Source organism: Ochotona curzoniae, unplaced genomic scaffold (genome assembly GCF_017591425.1).
Source record: "Ochotona curzoniae isolate NIBS_2020 unplaced genomic scaffold, NIBS_Ocur_1.0 contig_1, whole genome shotgun sequence".
NCBI lineage: Eukaryota > Metazoa > Chordata > Mammalia > Lagomorpha > Ochotonidae > Ochotona > Ochotona curzoniae.
In genome coordinates, this window is record NW_024464918.1 from 3,745,994 (window position 1) to 3,767,673 (window position 21,680).

The 21,680-nt window shown below is 37.4% G+C and overlaps 1 protein-coding gene across 2 annotated transcripts; it reads right to left on the reverse strand.

Annotated features, from left to right (window-relative positions):
- Positions 1–658: 658 nt before the first annotated feature.
- On the reverse strand, positions 659–17,883 carry MYOT (myotilin). Of its 2 annotated transcripts, XM_040981741.1 has the most exons (10): positions 17,790–17,883; positions 14,814–15,374; positions 11,120–11,294; positions 10,320–10,424; positions 6,894–6,943; positions 6,190–6,322; positions 4,060–4,267; positions 1,980–2,145; positions 1,439–1,572; positions 659–1,248 (listed from the first exon to the last, which is right to left on the reverse strand). In XM_040981741.1, exons 2-10 carry the CDS (start codon positions 15,167–15,169, stop codon positions 1,079–1,081), a joined length of 1,497 nt encoding a protein of 498 aa, XP_040837675.1. In that variant the 5' UTR covers positions 15,170–15,374; positions 17,790–17,883; the 3' UTR covers positions 659–1,078. The 2 variants fall into 2 exon arrangements, with proteins under 2 accessions (XP_040837675.1, XP_040837760.1); XM_040981826.1 differs by lacking the exon at positions 17,790–17,883 and having other exon boundaries at positions 6,894–6,940; positions 14,814–15,335.
- Between the last annotated feature and the right edge of the window lie 3,797 nt (positions 17,884–21,680).

A 21,680-nucleotide genomic window follows, 5' to 3' on the forward strand; every position in this document is an offset into this window, starting at 1 on the left:
AGGATCTTCCTCTCTGTCTCTCCTCCTCTCTGTATATCTGACTTTACAATAAAAAAACGAGACAAAAACTATGCTAAACAGTGGCAGAAGTCAAAAGTAGTGTTCATGAAAGGAGCCAAAAGGGCCAGTACAGGCTGCCAGCCTGTGGACTTGTGGCTTGAGACAAAGGGCTACTATCCTAGCTTAGGGACAGTTTTTTTTTAAAGGATTTGTGTCTTTCTCAATTTGAATTTTTAGATACACTCATAAGATTATGTTTTTCTCATGTAATTATCTGGAATTGTTTGAGGAAATACAGCTACATAAAGTTATTCAAATTTACATTAAGTATTAGATTTAAGAGGATAATACCTAGACACCATTTTGTCCCACAGAGTTCAACAGACTGAAAATCTTGAAGAATTAGAAACCTGTTTGGTTAAAATAAAAAATTCAGGAGAAATTCAGTCATGGTGCAGTTCCCTGTTGCTTTTGAAGTACAAACCATGGGAAGTTCGGGTTTGTTTCAAGATGAATTAAACTGCAAGTGAGCTTTACACTATTCTAGAACATAATATCATTGTTTGGAATTTATTACTCATAGGTTTTGCTGAATTTTTTTTAATATAGAAAAAACAAATTTTATTTTAGATGTATGACTTGTGGAGATAGTGTTTTAAATATTTGAATTTTATTCTTTTGACATTGAACTATAGAACACTCATATATCTGTACTGTGTTAGCATTGCTACAAGAGAAAACAGTATGTAAAAGCAGTACCTTTAAACCTTGTTACAAGTATCAGATAGATGTTCTTAAAAAGTTGATATTGATAACCTGTAACTAATAAATGTGCTGACTGAAATGTTATAATCTCACATTTTAAGAGTCTTCTACTGTTACACAAATCCATGTAGTCTGGTTTTCCAAAGGCTTCAAAAATCAGAGAAGCAGAATATCCAGGAGGCAAAGGATAAATATCAGAAATATGTATTAGTTATATATCTACTTAAAGCCATAATCTGTTAATACAGCTATGGATTTATTTTAAAAAATGTGTTCTAATAGTATAGTTGTGTTTTCACTGTTGATAAAGTTATTAAAGTTCTTCACTTTCATAGAGTCCAGATTGAGCTGCCAGACGCTGAAATTCTCCTTCAGGGTTAAAAGCTTGTTTTACATCCAAGCCTCTCCCATTAAGTGCTAAATATTTGCTGAATGTTGGTCGAACACGTAACTTAGGAGCTGGAACAGTCTGATTTGGACGAGCTGAAACAGATCAAAAAGAAGTTAATTCACAAAACCTAAACAAATTGATTATACTGGGTATTCATCATCATCATATAGGAAAAGATAAAGAAACCAATGATGTACAGGGGAAATCCCTCAGGTTTTGCACTATGCTGAGATTTACGTTTTTTACCAAGTCTTAGCTAAATCCTTTAGAATACTTACATACCTGTAACATCTAACCTTGTGTTACATGTGGTTACCCCGGCTTCATTAACTGCAGATACGGTGTACCACCCAGCGTCTTTCTTGTTTACATCTTTTATCAGTAATGTAACTCTTCCAGCGTTGTCATGATATAAGCTGAAAAGAAGCATTAAAAGAAAAGTCTGGGGACTCATTTTCCTGCATTTCAGTGATGTCTCCGACTTACAAAGTTACACTAATTAGAGGAGAAAGGAGCATTTGAAAGTTCTGTGGCTCTACTGAGTTGTTGTCAAATAGCTGTTGGCTTTTTAAAATATCTTCCCTTTATTTTACAGCATTTACTTTCTGGAGCCACCTTTCTTTGTTGTTTAGTGAAAAGGTAATTCCCAAGGCTTCAATATTGCCTTAGATTTCTGATTAATGAATTCTGATTTAATTAAGCTTTATTATGCTCTGTATATGGTTAAAAACTACACAGATATAATAACTTTATGATTCACAATATATGTCAAAGTGTAACTGGATTCTTCTAGGTAAGCCTAAAAAAAAAATACTTATCATACCTTATTCGGTCAGTGTTGAATTGTACCATTTCATTATTTCTTTTCCAGAAAAGCTTTGGTGGAGGTATAGCTGAGATCTGGCATTCTAGTTTCACCGACTCTCCCTCAAAAACTTTTTTGCTCTGTGGCTTGAAGATAAACATTGGCGCTCTTTTATGTTCTTTTGCTACATATTAAAAGAAATTCAGGTATTTGAAATAATATAAAATTGTCTTTAATGGAACCAAATATCACATTTACACATTGATATTAACTTCTAAAAAGTGGCAACAGGATGGAAACTTTCTTAGTTTCAAGAAAAATACTATACTTATAAAACTAATCATTCAGAGATGTAAAACTATGAGCAGGGCAGTTCCAAAGCCAGAAACTCAGAGCTTCTTCCTGGTCTGCCATGTGGGTACAGGGGCCCTCTTGGGCCATCTCCGCTGCTTTCACAGTGTTACTAGGGAGCTGGAATAGAAGTAGAGCAGCTGGGACTTGAACTGATGCCCATATAGGATGCTGGTGCCGCAGGTAAAATAGTCTTAACCCGTATGGTGCCAGCTCCAACTCACTGAATTTCTGATCACGTTTTGTTCAAAGAATTTTATTCCTATTCTCATTTGTCACCTGATGTATAGGGAGGCAGCATGGGTAATAGGGCGCTGGACACCTTGGGTTCAAATTTTCTGTTGGTCCCATGAACCGCGTCATGTTGGGGAATTTTGGTTAGTTTTTCTCTGAGCACTAGTGTCTGCTGTCTACCACACAAATTATTGTGATGACCAACTGGGACAACCAATGAAGAGATTTTATAAACTGGATAGCAAAAATATCAATAATTATTTTGACTTTTCTTGTCTTTATGACTGAAAAGCAAAAATGATAGTATAATACTATAATTTTGACTATGTTGGACAGATACCAGCCCAATTCTTTCTCTGCTGGAAAATTACAGTATTTCTGAAGAATTGGCAAAATGGAACGTGTCCAAAGCTTAATGAGTTGAGTTAGTGTGTTTTTTTCCTTACTAGGTTTTTTTTTTTTTTTTGGCCTTAGATTGAAGTTGTTGCGTATATCATAAAATAATGCTTAGGATTTTTTCATTGTTACAGGTAGAATATAAGTCCAAGACACTTGTCTACCATTTAACTTATTCAAACTCTTAGAAATGATGAATTACAGTGAAACATCTTTTGTATAACATACTATGGCTTAAACCATTACACACGTGATATATCTAATTTTTAAAACCGGATCCAGGTTTATGAGAACTTCCTTACTACAGACAAATTTGAAATATGTGCTTTATTAAACTAGTTTTCTAAAGCAAGTAGGCATGTTGTTATAAAATAACTTCTGAGTAAAGAGAACATAATCTAAGACTTTGACATTTGCTTTTAGTTACTTTTTTTTTTTTAACTTGAGAGACAAGCGGGGGAGTGAGGCAGGGACAGAGAGACACTGGGGCATTTGGCTGACTGAGCCCCTATTTTCTGATTTACTCTCTGGCCAAGTCCTGGAGCTGGGAGTCCAGGAACTCATTACAGATCTCCTACAGGGATTGTTGGGACCCAACTACTTGAGCCAATATCCTGCTGCCTCACACACTGTATATCATCGAAGCTCGAGTTGGAAACAGCTAGAGCTCAGACCCTGACTGACTGCAGTCGTTGCAACCTTATGACAATTTTATAAAAATTAAGTCAGATTGGTTATTTTAAATTAGAGAGCAGAGAAATTATTAAGCTAAAACTTTCACTTTGAAACCCTATTGTTAACATTTAGAAGTGCTAATGCTGCAGTAGTTGGTCTGTCTAGAATTGATCTTACTCACTCCTTCCTTTATTCCTGCATTTCTTTCCTGAAAGGCCTTAAGGATAGATTAATCGCTCTAGTTTCACTGATTGCCTCAAAAATGACCTTTTCATTTTTGTTCTGTGGCTTGAAGATAAAAATTTGGCATTCTGCTAGGTTGTGTGCATATTAAAGTCCCCTGGGCTTTTCCTCCTTCTGAATACTCTCTTTTACAATACCTTAGAAGAACGCACTCAGGGTGGCTGTGGTAAGGATCCCTCAGACTTCTGTGGAGGCTTACCAAGGACGTCGAGCTGCACAGTAAAGGTGGCTTCTCCTGCTCTGTTCTTGGCGACACACACATACGCCCCTGCGTCCGAAGCTCTGACGACCTCAAAGATGAGTGAGTGGAAGCCCTTCTCAGACACTATCATTTTATGCAGATCGTCTGATTGGACTGGCCTTCCATTTAGATACCACGATACATCAGGAGCTGGCAGTCCACTCACCTAGAAAATACAAGATGACAAAATTCCCAAGTTGTCCATTAGTATTCCATTTGTCCATTTATGAATTTCACCAGTTCAGTTTCTAAGGGGCTTTGTGTTTGAAAATGCAGACACTTCAAAAGGTTTTCATAATTTCAAAAAGCAGGAGGAAGTTAAGTCCTGTGAAATCAGTGTAAAACTTTTAGATTACCTTAAACGACTTCTAGCTAATTCACATGCAGTCTCAGGCTGCTGAAGATCTCAGGGGTTGGGGGTTGTAGTGCATAACATTAAGCTGCTGCCTGTGATGCTGGCATGTTATATAAGCACTAGTTCAAGTCCTGACTGCTCCCTTATCCACGTTCCTGCAGATGCTGCCTGGGAAAGCTCAGAAGACGGAGTTCAGGCTTCTGGCTTTGGCCTGACCAAAAGCCCTTGCATTTGTAGTCATTTAGTGAGTGAACCAGCAGATAGAAGATTCATTCTCATTTTTTTTCAGTCTCTCTCTTTCTCTTATTCTTTGAAATATATATAATAAAGCATCTACTTAAAAATATCTATTTATTTATTTTTTTATTGGAAAGGCAGATATACAGAGAGGAGAGAAAGATCTTGCATCTACTGGGTCACTTCCCAAGTGGCTACAATGACAGCAGCTGAGCCAATGTCATGCCAGGAGCCCGGGGCTTCTTCCAGGTCTCCCACGCAGGTGCAGGGGCTCAAGGCATTGGGCCGTCCTCAACTGCTTTCCCAGGCCACAAGCAGGGAGCTGGATGGGAAGCAGGGCTGCTGGGACACGAACCGGTGCCCACATGGGATCCTAGTGCATTGAAGGCAAGGATTTAGTCACTAGGCTATTGTACCAGGCCCCAAATAAGTATATTTTTAAAAAGAATATCAGCCACTATAGTTAGAACATTAATTCTTGTTATATGTGTCTCCAGAAGGAACATGGAATTCATATGGCATTTCTGGCTAATTGTGAATGTGAAGTCATGGTAGAGACATATGAGATCTGCTGATTTAATATTAAAATGACTTAAAATTTTTTTTCCATTCATCTTTATTTATTTAAAGGGCTGAGAGAGAGTGGGAGATAGAGAAAACACAAGAGAGTTTATCTTCTTTCCACTATCTTTTACCTGCTGATTCACTCTGAAAATGCCTACAACAGCAAGGTGGGACCAGGCTAAAGCTGGAAGTCAGAAATTCAGTCCAGGTCTCCCGTGTGGGAGCCATCAACACTGCCTGCATGTCATGTATTAGCAGGAACCTGGATTGGAGGTGGAGCTGGGTCAGACCTCGGCTGATGGGGAAATGCAGGGTTCCAAATAGTATCTTAATTGCTGTGTATGTGCCTGTCCTTAAGGAAATACTTTCTAAAATAGAATAGTTGGTATCTTAAATGTTTTATGACTCTTAACAAATTCAGTGCTAAGCCTTAATACTAACTGTCATTCATAAGCAACCCAGAAAATGCATTGTATAAGAAAACGTTCTCCAAAATGAGACTAATAAAAATGAACAGTCTTATGAAGTGTTGTTCTAGCCTAAAGAACTCTTTAGGCTAAGAGAAAGCGGGATGGCTTGAATTTCTAGATGGAAAAGAATTTTAGAAGCATGGAGTTTTAGAGATCTTTGTGATAGTCTTACTTACATAGAATATTAGGTATTGGTATGTACTCGGTTAATTTTCATAGCTTTGTGAGGTGAGTGTGTTTGTTAGTTCCCTGTGATGGATTAGGAGACAAAAGCACAGTGCAGTTAATTGTCTAAGTTACACAGCTGTAGAGTAGCAGAGCCAAGAGTCAGACCCCGGTAGGTCTGGCTCTGACTCTGTATTCTAATCCACTGCTCAGTATTTCTCAAGCTGAGTAGCAAGGTACAAGTAGGAAGAGAACATTTTTCAAAGCTCAGTATCCCCAATATTTTTAAACTCTTACTTTGAAGTCCATTCTGCAGAATCTGCCTTCATCAATTGACATGTTCTCTGGCACTTGAATGAAACGTGGTGGGTAAAATTTCTCCTGGATGGCGTCCTGATCATTCACATCTGCCCTCGAAGATGATCTGCTTCTATGAAGACATTGTAAATATAACTGCATTCAGCTGTTATTGCTTTTATTTTCACATCAATATGAGAATTTATACATCAAGTTTGAAAGCCCAGAGTCTTGTCTGATCTGGTAGCAAAATAACAATGGAGTAAGGCCTTAGAGAGAGTATTTGATATTTATTAGAAGTGGTGGCAATGTCAAAGCACCTGGTGCAACTTGTATGTCTTTGTTTCTGTTTTTTTTAAGTGCCATGAATTGAATTAAATATAGAATACTTTATAGATACTTTTTATCATCTATAAAGATTGTATACTTTTGAGTTTTCATTGTCATGAAAGTTTTGTTTTTAATTTGTTTAACATAGAAACATGATTCTAGCTTATTTGACCAATACATTTGAAGAACTTCTGAGATAGTTCAGATAATTAATATAAAACTTTTGGTCATCATCTTAGGCACTAGAAAAATTCCCATTATATTCTTAAAAAGATGTGTAGTAAGCTAAAGTACTTTATAAATATTAACATGGAAACATCTTAGATAGCATAACATGTATTTCTTTAAAATTAAAAGTTTTTTTTTTTTTTTACCTTACTTGTGACGTAGGAACTTGTAGTCGTGCATGTTCTGAGTTGTGCTGCTTGAAATGAAAGCAAAGAAAATGTTAATATGTGTTTAACTTAAAATGAAGCAGAACTGAGCAGGAGTAGTTGAACATTTCTATTTTGGCTATATTTGTGTAGTCATAGTTTGTATGTCTACTTTTAAAAAAAAAGATTTCTTTCAAGGCAGTATTAGAAAATTTTGAGAGAATCAGTCTGCCATCTGTCGGTTCAGTCCCCAAATAGCTGCAGCCCGGAACCAAGGAGCTACATCCAAGTCTCCTACTGGATGATAGGGACCCAAGGCTTTGGGCCGTCTGCCACTGCCTTCGCAGGCCATTACCTGGGAGCTGGATCAAAAGTGCAGCGATTGGGACATGAACCAATACCTATAGGGAATGGCAGCGTTTCAGGCAATGGTGGCTTAACCTGCTATTTCACAACCCCAGTGCCTATATTCACTTTTTAAGCATTTAAAATGTAGTGCACTAATTTCCTGTTATTATGGCAAGAGTATATGCTACTGTGGTTGTTATTTATGAACAAAGCTAGACCCGAGTTTGATGATGGTTCATTTTTCAGTTTACTCTGTTACAAACGGTTTTGTGTCACCTGGTGTGTTTGAAACAGGAACACAGAGTACAGATTGTCCTTTTAGTAAAACAGGAATAGACATGAAGTCACTTGTGTTGGCATAAGTGACAGAGCATTACGCCTGCTGCTTAAAAGTGGCACCAGCAGCAGTAAACACTAGACTGGAAAATAGTTCTCTTTTTAGCTCCTGGAACAAAATCCTGTGCGGAGTTACGAAAGACAACATTAATTACTTCCTGTTTAATAAAAGTACATTTAAGGATTAATATTCAAACACCAGAAGATTATTTTTATTTGAGAACTAAAATCAGGAATTGATGAAAATTATAATGGGGGAGTAATCCATTAAATGCTTAATGCCTACTTTGTGCATTTCACTGTACTCAACACAGTATAATATGAAAAGCAGCGGAAAATAGAGTCCCAACCCAAATATCTGAAATGTATCTGAGTAGAACAAGAAAAATCTAAGTATGAATAGCATACTTGAGGATGAATGTGTTGAATGAATTTTGTCATTTTAAAGACAAACGCTAAGTTTTTATTGGTTAGCCTTGAGAGATTCTTTAGGCAAATTGTAAAAAAAAATTAGTCAATTCAGTGATCAGACAACTTTTTTTCTGTTAAAAATACAATTAAAAATAATAACATTAACTTTTTGCCTTTTTTTCTGTAATAGTGGTTTGAACAAGTAAATGGTTTTGTCCAAGATGTTATTTTAGTCACACAACAGTTTGATGATACTTTGTATTATTTGGGATACTTTTCTGATTTCATTACAGAATGTTTCTGTTACCATCTTTTCCCCCCTATCAGCTTGATTTAAAAATAATGATGAGAAAAACAACATCTTTGTTCTTGGAGTTGGCTTACATCACTATACTACTAAACCTTTGTTTTCACTTAATCTCTACTAACAGAATTGAATTTATTTCTCGTTCTGGTTGTGATCTCCCCCAGAGCCCATCCTGTAGTGGCTGCTCCATGTGAATCTGTTGAATGAATGAACTACTGATTTGTTCAGTAGCTAACATGAAATTGTGTTTTCAGTTTCTAGTTATTGCTCTGTTAGACCTTGCTGCATACTTTTTAGTAGGTCTAGTCATATTTAATAGAAACAAAAATCTTAATTTCAGTTTTCATTTCTGGAGGCTTAGACTCTGCAGTTTATGGTTTCATCTCTCTGACTCCTAGTTTCTGGTGAGAGAGGGATTGAAAGGTAACTCAGGAGGAAGGTAGTGATAACGCTTCGGTCTGAGTTACTTGTCAGGATCAGGCTGGCCAGGCACAAGCCTGCATAAATACCTTTGATGCCCTCCATACAGCTAGCCCCTCCTGTGGAAGGATGATTCTGTCAATCCTAGAACCATTACCCGTGACAGTTTTTATGACTGATTTGATTCAAAGGCAGAGGTACAGAGAGAGGGAGAGAGTGAAAGCTCTTACATTAACTGGTTCACTCTCCAAATTGGCCACAATGGCCAGGGGTAGGCCAGGCTGAAACTAGGAGTCAGAAACTTCATTTGGGTCGCCAATGGGAGTGGCAGGGCCCAAGAATTTGGGATGTCTTCTGCTGCCTTTACTAATCCCAGAGCTGGATTAGTAACGGAGCAGCTTAGGCTAGAATCAGCATCCAAAGGGATGCTATAGGCAACAGCTTAATTTACTGTGTCACAGTGTTGGCCCCTGTTGTTGTTTTTAAAAAGGTTTATTTTTTACTGAACAGTCAGATATACAGAGAGAGGAGAGACAGAGAGGAAGATCTTTCGTCTGATGATTCACTCCCCAAGTGACTGCAATGGCTGGTGCTGTGCCGATCCAAAGCCAGGAGCCAGGAAATTCTTTCTGGGTCTCCCAAGTGGGGTGCAGGGTCCCAGTGCTCTGGGCCATCCCAGGCCACAAGCAGGGAGCTGGATGGGAAGTGGAGCAGCCGGGACTAGAACCGGCGCCCATATGGGATCCCAGAGTGTTCAAGGCAAGGAGCTTAACCGCTACGCTATTGTGCTGGGCACACAGGTATGAACTTTGCAGTGATCAACAACTTAAAAGATTATTTTGGTTTAGAGTTTTAATTTCAGTCCTGAATGTACTATGTAAATTCTCTGTCCATAGAAACATTGTAGAGAGTCCTAGGTTTAACTGTGTGACGTATAAATACCATTGGCCTTCTGATGTTTTGACTCAGGCTAAAATTTTGAATTATGTGTCTGTATATATAATTTACATATCGAAGGACCAGCACAATGACTGAACTGGCTAATCCCCCACCTGTAAGTGCCTGCATCCCATTTGGGTGCCAGTTTGTGTTCCAGCTGTTCCACTTCTGATCCAGCTCCTTCCTTATGGCCTAGGGAAGCAGTGGAAAATGGCTCAAGCCTTGGGACCCTGTACCTGAGTGGGAAACCTAGAAAAGGTTCCTAGCTCCTGGTTTCAGATTGGCTTAGCTCTGGCCTTTGTGTCCATTTGTGGAGTGAATTAGTGGATGAAATGTCTGTCTCTCTTTGTTTCTCCTCTTCTCTGTAAATCCCCCTTTCCAGTAAAAATAAATAAATCTTAAAATATTTATATATCATGTAAATAACATACATAACTATGCAAATTCTGTATGTTTTTTGTCCATTATAACCTTTATCTATAATCTACTGGAGTATGTGCTTGATTTTTATCTCAAATGATATTTGTAAGCATTTTGGAAAAACAGTCACACAGAATGAAAGTGTTCTAGTTGAATCAATATTATTTTAATTTACCTGCGCAAGCAGACACTTAAGCCACATAAAATCAAAGTGTTGTGGTTAGATGAAGGTTATTTTAGTTTACCTGTGATGAATCGTGTGCCTCACTGTCATCTTGAGCCTGAAACACAGCAGCTGCGTTCTGTGGTCCCAGCAATCTGCGAGCCATCTTCTCCTCATATGTTAGCCGCTTTAAAGAGATACGTTATTGAGTTCATAGTAATGCAACTTAATAAAATATATGTATACACAGGTCTATCTTAAAACCACCACCGTAATTCAGAGCTACACAGAAATGCAGGTGTATGTACTGAATTCTAGATCTTGTGTTTTTCAAAAGGCTTTTCTTACATTCAGAACATTTCATTTTAGTGCCAAATCCCTCATATATGGTAAAAAGCTTTGTAAGCTTTTTGCTTATAACAAATGCAGACATAGTACTTTTAAAGAAAACTCTGCAAAGTAATGGGAAAATTCTCCTTCCTCCTGCTTTGGAATAGTAATGTCTCAGAGATAAGTGACTAATACAATGTGTACAATAGGTACTACTAAAAAAACAAAGCCCTTATCAATTGCCCATTATTATTAAACATCAGAATGCATGAAGAATTGGAATTGACAGCATTTCTGATTAGTTATTAGGCTATCAGGCACTTTCTAAGAGGGCAGTATTTCAAGTGAAGTTTTCATTAAATCATTTAGATAGATTTTTGTTTTGTATGCTTTTACTACTGAAAACTAAGAAATAATATCATACAGCAATATATGGAATAAGAACCATTCCTTCTTTGTAGACAATCCTTTGCTGAATTTATGGGCACAGAATTCATTGAATTTAGATTATAGTTAAGTTGGCTTTTTGTACAAAATGGACATCTTGCCCACTTGATTTCCATTATGAAGAAGGGTGTCCTTGCATTTCAGCTTTCTCTCCAGATCCTGAATCAAAGCTTCTTTTGATCCTTGTATTTCATGGTCAGGAGTCCTTGGAGTGGGCTTCGCATTTGCAGTTTGGGATGGCTGAGCAATTACAGGTTGGCCAACTGAAGATGGCTGGTAGCTTTATAAAGGAAAAAATAGAATATTTAAGAAAAATTCTTAAAATGTATCCAAAACAGAATTGGCATAATTTTGTAGTTCATCCTTGGCTATGTTGAGTTTGCTATGTAGTGCTACTAATGTTACTTAAAATGCATTGTCCTAGTAATAATCAAGAAGGGTTTATAGGAATTGTTACCGCATTATTTTTCTCTTTACAAATGAAAAGAATTGAGAGGTTTCCTAAAGAAAGATTTGGTATAGTAATTAAATTTTTTTTGTTGTTGTTGAAACACACATATTATATCAAAGGGCATGAGTTTGAATCCTGGCTGCCTCCCTAGGGACTAGGACTACCCTGCCATGTTCATGGCGGATATTTGGGGAATGAACCAGTGATGTGACTGATAATACTGTTTTTTTTTTCCCCCTCCAGTTCTCTCTCTTAAAATAAATAAATAAATAAACAAAATGAGTCCCTTCACCCTTCCAGAATTCCTTGTGTTTATTTTGATAGAGTTTAGGGACCATATTTAGGAAATCCTCTATGTTTAGATCTGTTAGCTGCTTTTTCACAGAGCTTTGTTCAGTTTTCACCTTTATTCATTTGTGGCTTGGAGTGGTTTGCTTATATCAGTATATTTTATGTCAGAAAATGGCTCCAGACCTCAATTTATTTTTTTAAAGATTTAATTATTTCTATTGGTAGGCATATTTTCAGAGAAGAGACAAAGATCTTCCATCCTTGGTTTACTCCCAAAATAGCCACAATGACCAAACTCTGCTGATCTGAAAGCAGGAGCTAGGAGCTTTTTCCAAGCCACCCATTTTGGTACAGGGTCCCAAGGCTTTGGGCCATCTGCTGCTTTCCTAGGCAACAAAGAGAGAGCTGGATGAAGTGGAGCAGCCAGGGAATGAGCTGGTGTCCATGTGGGATCCCAGGCCTTTCAAGGGGAGGATTAACTAATTGTGCCATTATGCCAGGCTCCCTCATTGAATGTTTGACCATTATGAGTGTTCTCCAAATGGGGCGGCTGAAGCCTGTTTTCTGACATATTTTTGCACAAATATTCTTAAGGAAATTGTATAAACTTTTTAAGTAAATGAAAACAAATCTCCTCTGAGAGGATTTTGCTGGCTTTGAGACTTGGTTAATAACCATAAAATTATAAATATAACGAAGAAAAGGTGCTTTATTACTTATTCTATCATTTATATTTGCTAATGCACAGCATGAATAAAGGAGAGCCTGTTAGTTGCATAAATGGATGTTTCTTCATTGTTATCAATATAGTTTGTATTAAAAGCTGATGAAACATACTTCTCTTTACATTTCAGATTTAATCATGTCAGCATGAATTCCTAACTAAATTTTGACTTGTTCAGTTAGTAGCCAAATCAAGATTTTAAGTAAGTGGCTTTTTGATTTTAAAGATCAGATCACTAGGGCCCGGTGCAGTAACCTAGTAGCTAAAGTCCTCACCTTGAATGCACTGGGATCCCATATGGGCACCGGTTCTAATCCTGGCTGCTCCACTTCCCATCCAGCTCCCTGATTGTGGCCTGGGAAAGCAGTTGAGGTTGGACCAAAGCCTTGGGAACCATTGTGGGAGACCTGGAAGAAGCTCCTGGCTTAGCTTTGGCTATTGCGGCCACTTAAACAGTGAACCAGTGGATGGAGGATATTTCTCTCTGCTTCTCCTCTGTGTATATCTGCCTTTCAAATAAAAATAAATGAATCTTAAATTAAAAAAAAAGGGCTGTCATAGCTGAAAAATCATGAAAGATGATCAAAACCAAATGGAAGAATCACTTTGTGTAATTAAAAAAAAAGATTTATTTATTTTAATTTGGAAAGTCAAATTTACAGAGAGAAGGAGAGACAGAGAGAAGGATATTCTGTCTGCTGTCTCAGTTCCCAAGCGGCTGCAATGGGCAGAGCTGAGCTGATCCGAAACCAGGAGCCAGGAGCTTCCTTCCAGTCTCCAGTGTGAGTGTAGGGTGCTAATGGTTTGGGCCATCCTCTACTGCTTTCCCAGGGCACAGGCAGGGAGCTCAACCATGGGGCCATCTGGCACTGCTGTCTTAGATGCATTAGCAGGCAGCTGGACCAGAAGTGAGCAGCTGGAGATGAACCGGAACCTTTGTGAGGTGCTGGTACTGAAGGCAGCAGCTCATCCTGTATGCCACAATGCCAGTCCCTATTCTCTCTTTTTGCCTTTCTTCCCCTTTTCTTAGGTCTATGCACAGAGCTAGGGACATAGTTGGCTTAGTGAATATTTGTTTGTTAGCCCTACACCCAGCAAGAATTTGGAAAAGGGTTGCAAAGTCTTTCTTAAGAAAACTATTATAGTCAAAAAAGGTTATTTCAGATTAAAAAATGGTCACATAAGAAATTTGGAAATAACAGAAAGATAGATGGAAAATGGTCATTTGGATAAATGTAACCAAGGAAGAGCTACAGGCTGATTTGGATAAAATGGAAATATGGGAAAGAAGAGATAGTGGGTTCTTAATTTTTAAAGTGATCTTTAAAAAAAGGTCAAAACCATGCAAATGCATTATTACAGATAAAAAGCATTTGACTGTGAGCCGTTTTAAATGACTGAAAAAAAACCCCATATGATTCTATCATTTATTTGAGCTTTCTTAATTTTTACTTCTAAAAATATTGAGGTTACTTTTCAATTTGAGTTGCTGTACTCAGTTCAAGTAGGTTTCTAGAGCTGCTGCCAATAATTGGAATTCTAGAAAAAATTTAATGTCTAGAGAGGACTGGGAAAAAGAGGAATTGTGACTATGTCAGTAAGGCTGCAGGAAAACATCCCATCAGACAAATTTTGAGATGCCTTCGATTTAATTTTCTGATGTTCAGAGGAAGAAGAAAAAGTATTTTCCCACTTTTGCATGTTTACAGAAGTATTCAGTTCATGTTTAAAAAAAGGACAATTATGGTATCCTTTGTTTTGAATTCTGCTTGGACAGCCTTAGGGAAACTGGAGGCCATAAGCCTTCATATATTTAAGCCTTGCTCCTGATCCTAGGAAGGAAAATTCATACATGTGTCTGAATTTTATTTTTTAAAAGTTTGTTAATTTCAACCTTTTTTCTTAAGTTGGATTTTTTCAGGTGGATGTTCAGGAGTGGAGGGGGAAGGGACAGGAAGAAAAGCCCAAGACTTGACAAGAAACTTAATAGCCTTTGCTATGTGAGAGGAAATTCTAGCTGCAGGGAAACAGACAGGTGTTCTTCCTCTGTTGAGCCTAGACCAGCGGAATTCAATTTACAGCATGAGGAACTTAGTGTGCAGCTAGTGGCAAAGTTCATTGTTGGACAAGTTAAAAATTTTTTTTTTTAAATTTTTGGACAGTAGAGAATGGGTCAAAATAACTTGCAATGCCAATAACATGGTTCTGTGCATTCTAGGACAGGTATCAAATAAGATTGAGTGATTGCGTTGCCTTTTTGAACATTAAAGAATGCCCTTAAGACTCCTTGTCTGTAAACTCACTGGATGCGTAGTATATAAAAATTCACTTACTTGGAGTCCACCATGGAAGGGATTTTACTGCTGCTGTAGTCGGGCTGTGATGGTAATATGGAGCTGAGGAAGCTGGCTGGGGACTGATTATAGGTAGCTGTAACCCTTTGGCCTTGGGTGGAGCCAAGGGGCTGCTGGGGAGAAGCAGGGAAGGCAGAGGAGGACATGGTGATATGAGAGCTCATTGTTGAGGAGGCAGAAAATCTTTGCTCTGTGCACTGGCGGGGATGGATGGTAATAGAAGACTGTTTGGTCTGGTTGGAGAAGCTGGAGGTTTCCGATCCAGGAGGCTGGGATCTGGAGCCGTGTGGATTTTGGGACTGGATGAAGTGTTTCGGACGTTCATAGTTAAACATGCTTAGCTGGTAGTTTTAAGATGAGTTATTACTATGATGATTTATCCCTGGAAGAATGGGGTACTGAATTTGGGACTGAGTGCCTGTAAATCCTGAGAGTTGCAAAGAATAGGTAGCAACCTTGATGCGCTTTTGTTTGTTGAGGTCTTGAGAACACAGTGTTCCTGGCTTTGGTGGAGTGACTTTCTCTTGAAGAACAGTGTTCCTTTAGAGGGAGATAAGAGTCAAGTTAGGATTTTTGGCAAAGCAACATTTTGTTTAGTATCTTTAGGACTTTATTTACTTTTTTATAGCTTAGGTGCCTTTAAGGCTGCCTCAGAGTAGAAATTTTCTGTTTTATACTGCTCCTTCCTCTTGTTTTGCACAAATGATATTTCCCTTGAGAAAAAAGGAAAGCCTACTCAGAGACTGGTTTCCAGCTGTGGGACACAGTTGACTGTCAAAACTGTGAATAGAAATTCTGTGGTGATGCTCAGTGTGATGATCATTTTAAAGTCTCATGATTAGCTTTTGCTGTCATTTTTGTTAGCCACAGAGATTTAGTTATTTACGGTTAATACTAAATATTAATGTGTCAAACTTGCATTTACTGTAAATTCTCCCAGTTGTTCAAAAATATATTAATAGCCCTTTTGATCAACAATATGTTGGTAAACATGCTTCTTTTGTAAAGAATATTTCAATGTTACTTTTTGGTTTTTAGCATTTCTGAGTTTCATTCACAAAGTAAAGTCATGATCTAAATAATGTGCTGTCCACCTTTAAGTGGAATTTAAAAAAATCATAGAATTCACTGCTCATTTTCTTCCCCTTGATTCAAAATTGGCCATTTACCAAACTAGCTGATAATCAAAGAGTTTGCACTGTGTATTTATAACACGGTTTGGACGTGTGTATTTATAATACATTACTGACTGCATTCCTGAACTGTTGGTAATTTTTTTTGTTATTTTTAGATTTTATTTTGTAGTTACTAGTCCTGATATTCTCTTAACTTTTGGAGTTATATTTTAAATTTATTTTTACTTATTTAATAAGTATTTGACTAAGTTGGAAGTTGTTTTAGTTCGTGATCTCCTTTTTCTTTCAAAATAGCACACCGGAAGGTTAGCAGTAAATAAGGGATCCATGACGTTAGTCTTCCAGCAAAATATGAGCGCCATTTCTCCTACTTCTCCACTGGCGTTACTCACTTCCTATGGTAGATTCCCATTATCCATTAGGTAAATCATTTACCATTAAAATCAACATTGAAAAATTATATTTGTGTTTCCTGCCAATTCTTTTTCCCATTAGTACAGTAAATCTAATCAGGATTGTATTTAAAAAAAACTTGGTCATATGAATTGTTAACACTGATTTGATTTTATTAAGACTACGAGATAATTTAATTTGAAAAACATTTAGCTTGTTTGACATAGTGTAAACCAGTGCTGAGATGACACATCAAATTTTTACTAGGAAATTAACCAGATTGTGTATCATCACTGAAACAAGGTCTCAACAATCATGTACATTACTATCTTGAGGAAAATATTGTTAATGAAACTTTTCCAGATCAAATACCTTTAACGTAAAGTTTTTTGTGTGGAATTAAGTTAAAACTATCAGTTTTAGGAAGGAGGAAAAAACCCAATTAAACTGCCAACAAGAAAACTATATGAAAAAGAAAACTTAAAAGCTGTGTGTCTGCCAATTTTAAGTTACGAACAGAAAAGCAAACTGCATTTTACAAATGAGCCACATTAGGCCTTTAACTTGTTGGGGGGTGGCGGGGGAAGACATTCAGGATGAGGGTTTCATTTAGATATTTTCAAGTTAAGAGTTCTACTGCAAGGCAAGTAATTTCGTAGTTACAGATTTATTTATTTATTTATTTATGAACTGAATTCGGAGTTCGGTTCCTAAATTCTTTTCTGGGTAGGCAAGTTATGCAGCCCATTTCAAACAGTAAGAAATAAACTGTCTAAGAAATAACAGCTCTTTTCCAAAGAAAAGAGTTCCCTGTTTTTCTTTACATGCATTTTGAGAATGTCATTTATCTTAGACATTTTGGTATCAGCCTACATAGTTAAAATTATATTTTTAACAAGTTTTATTTGTAAAAATTTTTTTTTATTTGTTTAGTTTCAACAAAATTTTATACAGACATTTACGTAAGTAACTCCGGCAGATTTTCCATCATGCTTGTAGTTATTGTCCCAAGGCTCAGTTCTTTAAGATTCTATGACAGTGTCATTTTACTTCAGATCATGTTAAGTGAATTTCAGGAATATCATAAATATAAATTCTATTCAATCTCATTTTAAAAATTTAATACTTTTCCCGCTTCTGCAGCACGAAATGTATAAACATAAAACACTGTCACAATGACAGATCTTGAAAAATCTTCCTTTTCAAGGATCGAATAATGCTTTAAAATAGCTATTTATCTGTTGTATAATGCCTTCTAGTTTTGATGGATTAAATAGGTCACTTTTGCTTTAAATCATGAAAATTATGATATTGTGATTTCCAGACTTTTTATATGAGGATCACCTTTATATACACTTCTAATTTGGCCAAAAAATAAATCAATAACAAAGCGTCAAACTGTAGCAAGAATAAAGGAGAAACTTACCTGTAGTTCCAGAGGGTACCAGCTGAATTTAACCCACTATCAAAGGGAAGGAAGATACATCTCCTTCCCTCACAAACTAATCTAGTGGCTGTGTGCTTAGTATTATAACACCACTGACTTTTATCAGCTGCCAAACAGTGACATCTGATGTGCCTGCCTGTCCGTCTACCTATTCTGGCATGTCAAAGTAAGAGTCCACAATCTAAACAATATCTCAGATGTCTTAGTGATATTTAAAGAGTGGGATTACATGAGCTTCTGTTGCAGGCCTCTTTATTTTAGACATGCATTTTCAACTGTGAGCTTAGCAAGCTCATGTCGGGGAAGAGCAATGAATTACTGAGATGGAGAAGAGAAGACCAAAAAGGAAATAGTATTCCAAGATTGGAGGTTTTCTATTTGATTAAAAGTTCTCCAGCAAACAGGATAGTGAGAAATGAGCCCCAAATAGATTTGTATTGCATCATTCTTCATGTGAAGGCTTTTTTTTTTTTTTCCTAATGAGAGTGGAAGTGGAGTATCAGTCAAACAATCAATTCCACGAAGGAGTATGGTTTGGGCAAAGGCAGGAGAGCATAGTCACAGTGGCCTGTCAACGGGAGGTAAAAAATATGACTTGGTTTCTTTAGCAAGGAGTCTGAATCTTTCTGGCACATGTCCCTTTTGTTTTGCACTGTTATTCTAAAAGAGTTTTGAAACACTCAAAACAACCAGATAAACAATCTGTGCAATTAAGGACTAATGTTCACAGTTGCAGGTTATTTTCTGTTTTAATTTGTGGGTCATTATAGTATTCAGGTTTCCATTTTTGTGCAGGAAGTAAATACAGAAGAAACTTCAGCTTAGCAGATGTTGGGTTGAAGTGGGTGGCATGAGTACCAGACTGATGGAGTAGAATCATCTGTTTCATGGCGTTATTTCACCTTCATGGGCAGGTACCCTAGAGGAGATATTTAAGCATATAGAAACCATATAAAATCCTTTACTCTGACCAGGTTGGTGTAACTTTCTTAGGTGGTCAGGTTTGGTAATTTTGTCAGGACATGTAGACATTACTTGGTAGAAAAGTATTTATTTAGGCTTAATGAGTAGGTATGTGCCTACATTAATCTTATTCCAGGAATTTCCCAAAATATTATCCTGCATCTGTTTACTGGTAATTCAAATTCTAGTAACAGACAGAATCTTTTAATCTAAAATAGACTTACAGTGCAAATATAAGTTATATAATAAAATAGTAAGAACCAACACATAAAGCATTTGCTATGAGCAAGCTGCTGTTCTAAACATTTTGAATGTGGTATGTGTGACCACTCTTTGGTTCTCCTTGAGAAAAGGGTTTGATTGGGTTAAGAAAGAGGAGATAGAATGGGGCCAAAGTAATAGTAGGTTAAGCCTCAGCCTGTGGTGCCAGCATACTATATGGGTGCTAGTTTGAACTCTAACTGCTCTACTTCCAATCTGGCTCACTGTTAATGTGCCAGTGAAAACATCAAAAGATGACCCAGGTCCTTGGGTCCCTCTACCAACATAGGAAACCCAAAAGAAGTTTTAGGCTCCTAACTTTGGATAAGCCTCGCTTGGGCCATTGTGGTTATTTGGGGTGCTAACCAGAGGGTGGAAGATTTCTTCTTTTTTTCCTCCCTTTCTGCTCCTCTCTCTGTAAATCTGCCTTTTAAATAAAAATCAATAAATCCTGAAAAAAAGAGGAGATACTACATTTGAGATCTGTTAGTATTAGCGGTTTGAGATACATACCAGCACACAATTAGGCAGGATTCTCAGAATAAATTGGGTTTATTCCTCACTTTTGTCCAGAGCAAGTTCTGTATTTATCACGGCTGAGGAAGAATTTAGTTCTACTTACTCTTTGCCCATCGACATTTGCCTCTTTTTTCTAAGCATTAGTAAGATATAATGTGGGTTGCTATTTGTCATCAATGTGTATCAATACTATGCTAAAGTTCTTGCTATTCTAAAGGAGTCAGGGATGATTTAGGGCAAGTAAGTCTTCTTTTATGACACAGTACTCAGGTCAGAGTCTATATTTAGTCTATGATGAATCTGCGTTTCTACCTTTTATGTTTGCTTTGCTTTTATAAATGCTGTTTTAAATCATTTTAATTTTGTTTGAAAGGCACAGAGAGAGACAGAGATACAGAATGACAGAAAGAGAAGGGGTTGTGGAAGGGGTAGAAGAGAAAGAAATACTTAAAAGAGGAAGAGAAAGTAACAGGAATCTTCTGTCTGTTGGTTCATCCCTCAAGTGTCCACAACAGCAGAAGCTGAGTCAACTAAAAGCCAGGAGCTAACTAAATCCAAGTCTTCTATGGGGATGGCAGGACCCAAGAATTTGAGCCATTGTGTATTGCTTTCCAGGTTGCACATTAGCAAGACCTTGGAATCCAAGTGGAGTTGGGATTTGAATCTAGCTATTCCAGCGTGGGAGGGGTGTGGGTATCCCAAGCAGTGTCCTAGCTGCTGCACCAAATACCACTCCTTGGACATTTTTTATGTTTTCTCACAAACATGGCTATTGGAATGGTATGGTTGCTTATTTGAGAAAAACATAGAATTTTACAATTAAAAGGATCATTAAGGTGCCAAGTAGTGATCCTTATTCCAACCTGTCCATAAAGACAACTTTTCCTTTTTCTTCAAATTATCAGTAAGGGCTTCTGGTAAATAATTCCTGACACAATGTAGTAATTACTATCTCACTGAGAACTTTCCCCCTGCAGGATAAGGGAATTCCTTATTCTATTGTCATCAGTGTAAATAGGGTAACTATTTAACTGTTATTATTCTTCCTTCATACATAGCCCTTTACTATTAAAATAGAAAAAATGGTGCTGTGTGCCTCTTCTAAAAAAGATCAGATGTCTGTAGTGAAACTTATTTCTGCTGTATCAACTGAGAAGAAAAACGTCACATGATGTATGAAAGGACTAGAATAAAGCTTTAAAGTTACCCTTAATTCACCGTAATACCTGAAGCTCTACATGGACATACAGTGAAGAGGAATCCCACTATACAATTCGTAATTTGAAATATGCAGTCTAGCATTTGACTTAGTCATTTTATAAAAGATGTATTTGTTTAAAAAGTATAGTGACAGAGAAAGAGGGAAAGAGAGAAAGACAGGTCATCCATCTCTGATTCACTTCCCAAGTGTCTGCAAAGGTTGGTGCTGGGCCAGGCTAAAGCCAGGAGTCTAAAACTCTGTCTGGGTCTCCTATGTGGATGGCTGGGACCCAAGCACTTGGGCCATTATCTGCTGCCTTCTGAAGTGCGAGTGTTTAGTGACTGACTGTATATGAGTGTTAAAGGTATAAATAAATTCTAAATTTTACAAATTTTTTCTTTCTCCACACAGTTGTTCTTTTTGGATCTTTTGAAGTTTTCGAAAAACCATCTTCCCCCCTTTTTTTTAATTAAGAGGGAATTCATTCCTTAGATAGTTGGAATACTCTCTTATGGGACTGAGCTGTTGGAAAACAACTGTTTTCTTGTGGCCTAGCACAGAGACAAATGGCCACATGGTAGAGCTATGATGGAGTTATTTCTGAAACGTGTGGACTTGCTCCTGGTGCTTTCTGAGGTCATGCAGCTGCAGCATATCTTCATGTTCACATTTCAAGACAGTTTCATTAGTCTCTTCTGTTGCATGTCTCCATTACTAAAACCCTCTGCTGAGGCTTCAGGGTGAACCTTCCCTCAGGGACTCAGTCCACAACGGCTGAACTCAAGTAGGAAAACTGGATCTGATGTTGGAGTTTTCATTAACTTTGTGCCTTAGCACAAAGCTGGATTGGAAGCAGAGATGCCAGAACTCAAATTGGGACTCTGATGTGTGAGCATCCCAAGCAGCAGCAACCTGCTATGCCATAA

What these genes read in the sequence shown, in the direction of transcription:
- MYOT (XM_040981741.1), bottom strand. Translation starts at nt 15,169, where the DNA reads ATGTTTAACTATGAACGTCCGAAACACTTCATCCAGTCCCAAAATCCA. An exon ending in CCTTCCATGGTGGACTCCAA is followed by an intron (nt 11,295 to 14,813) that starts GTAAGTGAATTT and finishes TCCTTTATAAAG; the next exon opens with CTACCAGCCATCTTCAGTTG. An exon ending in AGGCACACGATTCATCACAG is followed by an intron (nt 6,944 to 10,319) that starts GTAAACTAAAAT and finishes TTTCATTTCAAG; the next exon opens with CAGCACAACTCAGAACATGC.